The 5,276-nt window shown below is 26.4% G+C and overlaps 1 protein-coding gene across 1 annotated transcript in view; it reads left to right on the forward strand.

The window, feature by feature from the left end:
- Window positions 1-5,276, forward strand: part of LOC106691630 (forkhead box protein L2) — a gene marked incomplete in the record, with an annotated part of 73,694 nt that overhangs the window by 50,471 nt on the left and 17,947 nt on the right. Inside the window, 1 exon segment of the mRNA XM_067048164.1 lies at window positions 4,401-4,512. Coding sequence (XP_066904265.1) covers window positions 4,401-4,512 — 112 coding nt within the window.

Raw genomic sequence — 5,276 nt, forward strand, 5'->3', positions numbered from 1 at the left:
TTTTAGATACATAAATATTTAGTTTGCTTGAAATTTTTTTTTCTCTCACTTAATCTAACATATAAATCAATATTATAATCATAATAATCTAATTTAAGGCAAACACATGCCATTATCGATGACACCGCCTTTAGTGGATCCCCGCAACCTATCTTATACTGCCATACTGGCAAAACAAGATGTTTTAGAGTGCCAGCATATATACATGCATTTTTCATTTGTATATATTTAATTGTTTGTTTTTTATTTTTCTCTAGGTCAGGAAAAAAAAATTAAACTTAATCCCTATTTCTAGGAAGCTACAGGCAAACAGATGCGAAAACATTTCGTAAGGGGGTACGGAAAAAAAATTTTAACTTAATTATAATCAATATTTTTAAATTACCAATTATAAATACTCGGTAATCTTTAATTATAATCATATTAATATATTTTTTGTATTTATATGATATAATATTTCATAACTCTCTTCCTAGAAAAATAATGAACGAAGAAGTCGTATATGTAAATGAAAATACGATTTTCCAATGAAACGATGTTCGACCGACAGATGAAACAGAAGTTGGTTATAAATGCGTCATTCCTTCAAAGTTCGGTTCATTCATTCTCTATTTCTCAATAGTCAATGAAATTTCCATTCTTATTCTCGTTTTCTTCGACAAACTCTCAGGGACATTGTCATACTTATTGAATGGTAAGTATCAATATTCTTCCGGCTTCGCTACTTTACGGTGACCAAGAAAAAAAAAAAAAGTTCGAAAATAAAGGTAGCCATTGTGGTGGTTAAAAAAACTGTAGAGATCACAGTTATATTGAATGAATGGTATCTATACGAGTATCGCAAGTATCCGATGGAACGTATCGATACTACAAAATATCGAAACAAATACTGAACGTTAAAAGTATCCTATTCAACCTCTAAGATTTTTGATATCCTCAATTAAAAACATGGATATTTTTAAGTATTGTAATTACGTTACAATTACACTGTATTTAAAAATTAAGAAGTTGAAATATGCTTCGATTACTTCTATATCATATATAGAAAGAAACTCCCGTTATGTAAAAATTATGAGTTAAAAAAAAAATTAAAAAAAGTTATACCTTAGAATACTTAAAAAAATATGTGCATTGTAAACAATTTAAAGTTACTATTAATTTAATTTAAACTTGGTTTATAGTAAATTTTAAAATTTATGGGTTTCCGTGTATTAAACAACGTCAGTAAATATTTCATGTATATTTAATTTTTAATAAATATTTCACATTTTATGTAATTGTTTAAATTTTTATCATCTTTAAAAAATAAATGTTCGTGCCATAATAAATAGTTATGATAATGCCAGGAAATTTTCTAATGGCAGACTTTCTTGTTTCTGTGGCAAACACAAACGTACTGTTAGTTGTTCCTTATTAATTGTAAATAAGTTAATTAATTGAATTGTTGCTTGTTTTCAATTGTTTCCCGATAATAACAGTAGAGAAGTGTTTCATCAGCATGTTTTCATAAATGGCCGAAATGCTGTATAATTACATAATTTTTTTTTTTGTAAAAGCGTTTCTAGTGGCATTTATTCCTAAGAGATTGTTGATTTTAATGTAAAACATTACAATGGTTTATTATTTATGTAGTGATTTTTAAAAATCTATAAATATGTAACTTAGACGTTATATGTAATGAGGTAGAAGAAGACGTTTCATCTTTTGACATTGATCGACTTACCGTCTTCATAGAAAAAGATGCACAAATAGTGGAAGTAGACAGAGATCTCTATTTTAAAATATTTAATTGTGGATTGAAATTAATTTTATTAAAATAATCTTCCTTCGTGGTTTGTTTGTTGGTTTGAATAATGGTTTATTTTGGTTTTATTGGCGTTCAAATTCAAATCAACAAATTACTCATTTATTAATATCGAATATACAACTAATAAAATTAAAGATTAAAGAATATATTTTTTGTTTTAATAATAACTACCAGTTTTTCATTAACAGTTACTAGACGAATGTGTTGAAAATATGGCTATATTTAAAATGATACATGCGAAACGTGACCTATTACACTAAGGGAAGAACAGCACCTTATGGTTTATGAAAATTGAGTATTATGTAACATATTGAGGTCGAAAATGGATGAGTTTCACCTTCAATAATAATCCCAATATTAATGACATTTTAAAAAATGTTTTCAATATCTATAACCCAACAGTTTATAAAATGGTTATAAACAAATTTATAATGTGTATAAGGACCATTTAAGAAACATTTAAATCCAGATATCTGTAGCGAAGAAGTAGGTACCTAACCCTTCCAAAATACTCGCCCATTTAGCTACCTCCGGATCATGTTACTTCCATTAGCCTCTGAAGCTAAACATTATAATTAGTCCTGACTTCTTGAAGGATCTCGTTTCAGTCGATTAGCAACATCTTGTTGGGGAGATTGGCGAAATGTTTTAGTTGGATTTACTCCTAGATCAATGGGGCAATGACGTCCGAATTAATCTGGCTTAGGGGGAAAGCTTGAATGAACATTTAAGTATTTCATTATATTCCTTTTAAAAAACATTACTAAAAAAAAATTGAAACGGTTGACAATCTTAAATAAAAATTGTATTTGTGGAAGGTTGCCAACCGCTAAGATATTACGAGTCTTACCTACGTATCATACATTATTATAACTCCCTCACATGAAATTCTAATTTAATTAAAATTATGACGTTTTTTAATTATGTGTCAGCATAAAAATCAAAATGATGATTTATAAACCATTAATAGATCAAGTCATTACAGCTATTGAATTTTTAAATAGTGGAAGTGAAAGATGATTGAATATAGTGGTAATTCTACAGACTAGCCAAGTGAAAATATTGTAAAAATAATGAGAAATTTTTTTTTTTTATTACATAGGACCATTTCGGCCAAACAACTTCGTTATACACAAAACATAGATATGGAACATAATTTATATACATTATAGTGATTTTATTAAAATAATAATATCATTAAAAATATAGTAAGGTAGTGTGATGTCAATAATTAACAAAAAATTAAAATAAATTATAATAAATGATGTAACCAGGAAAAACAAAGAAATTTTGGAAACACATGAGAATTATATTACTAAATAAAACACAGAGTGAAAAACAATTGTTTAAAAATAATTTATAAATAAAACTATACAATAATTTTATGTTTATTTAACTAGGATTCTGGTTTTTATTTTTATTATTATTTTATTTTTTAGATTTCCAATAGTATTGATTAGGATTCTATATTACTAACTAAAATAATCTATCGTTTAAATAAAATAAATTTTATCCAATTTAAGTCTCAAAACTATATATTGACATGGGTAAAATAGCGATAAAGGTTTTTTTTTTTTAATTGATGTGGTTGTAAATTTGTATTTAAGATAGTTCTTGGGGATGGCCGAAACCTTGGAGTTATAAAGAAATATATATTGTTTTGAGACTTAAATTGGATAAAATTTATTTTATTCAACATTATACTACTTTAGACAGTAATAAAGAATCCTAATCAACAATATTGAAAAATTTAAAAAAACAGCATAAGACCAGTTAAATGAGCTTAAAATTATTGTATAGTTTTGTTTATAAATTATTTTTAATCAATTGTTTCTTCCCTATCTCTGTGTTTATTAATTTAGTAATACAATTTTACGTATTTCTACAATTTCTTTAATTTTCCTTGTTACATCATTTCTCATTATTTGTTTATTATTTACACCAAACCACCTTACTATGTTTTTTAATATTATTATTTTATTAACATCGCACTTATTTATATCAATTATGTTCTTTATCAGCAGTTTTTAAAAAAAATGTATGTGGTTATAAATTTGTATTTAAGATAGTCCTCGGGGATGGCCGAAACCTTAGACTTTTAAAGAAATATAGATTGTTTTGAGACTTAAATGGGATAAATTTATTTTATTCAAACAATAATAAACAGTCTTAAGAAAGTGAAAAGATTATATATAAAATAACATATTTATCGGGGTAAGGCAACATAATAATATAATGGAGCAGAGCAATGGAATTCTGTACAAAATCTTTGTATATATATATCACACCGTATATACATATATATATATATAGAGAGAGAGAGAAATTGACGTAAAGTTATTAGTGTAATTTGACACCGCATAATTAATTTAGCTTAGTAACAATATCACCCATTTATGGGTGATCCCCCATGATCTGTCACTCAGATGTGGACGACGTATAGACGTTAATAGCGGCTCTTATCTGTTCATTCGTTGTTCATAGATAGATGGAAAAACCAATAATGATATTAATCAATTTGTTGCACTAAATATTTCGAAGTTAAATAGTAATATAAATGGTGATTACTAATTGTTTAGTATTCATTTTCTAGGTTATGAGCTGAAGGAAATAGAAGATGACAAGAGCTGCTACAGCCAAGAACTACTCCCAAGCGGTAACAACGTAACCACTACCACATTCAGTCCATCCAAGGAGAAACAGAAGTTAGTGAACTGTAACCAAATACTACTAAATTCTCAAATAATTAAGATTTTTTTATACTAAATTTAATTGGTATTTATATGTCAAAAATCTACTGACAATTGCCATTAAAGTATTATTAGTGTCGTTCTTAACAACTTGTAAGAAGAGAAATGGAATCTATTATTCGTTCCACCGTCTGCTAATATTCAAAAGATACGTGTGAAAACTATGAAGTATATAGAATTACTTAGATAAATCCTAGAAATTTTAACAGTCATCATCGAAAATTGTTCTTAATCAAGAATATAACTTATTACATAGTTAAGTTACAATTAATAATTAAAATTTTTAAGAAAGCTTAATCGGATAATAATAACGCTTTCAAGTAAAAAAAACAACAGTAAATTTAAAAATAATATTTTAGAAAATAGTAACTAATGTTAACACTTCTCGGAATATCGACTATTTCCTCTTCTTTCTAGTTCTAATTTAACTCCTATATTGTCCCCACCACTTGTATGTTTATAATTAATAAGTAGGGATAGGATTTTTATGTTTTCACATATTTTTACCTCACCATGTTTCTGCGATTCCTTACTAACTATAGATGTTTCAAGACATTTATGGCCAAAAGAACCCATTTTTATTTCACATATTTTTAAATATTTGACCTTTTTTTACATATTTTAACATATTTTGTTATAAATCACATATTTTCTGAAATATTTGTTATTTTTAACATATTTTTAGGTATTTTGTCCTGAATCACATATTTCCTTAAATT

Source organism: Halyomorpha halys, unplaced genomic scaffold (genome assembly GCF_000696795.3).
Source record: "Halyomorpha halys isolate HHAL.00 unplaced genomic scaffold, Hhal_1.1 Scaffold722.1, whole genome shotgun sequence".
In the NCBI taxonomy this organism is placed as follows: domain Eukaryota; kingdom Metazoa; phylum Arthropoda; class Insecta; order Hemiptera; family Pentatomidae; genus Halyomorpha; species Halyomorpha halys.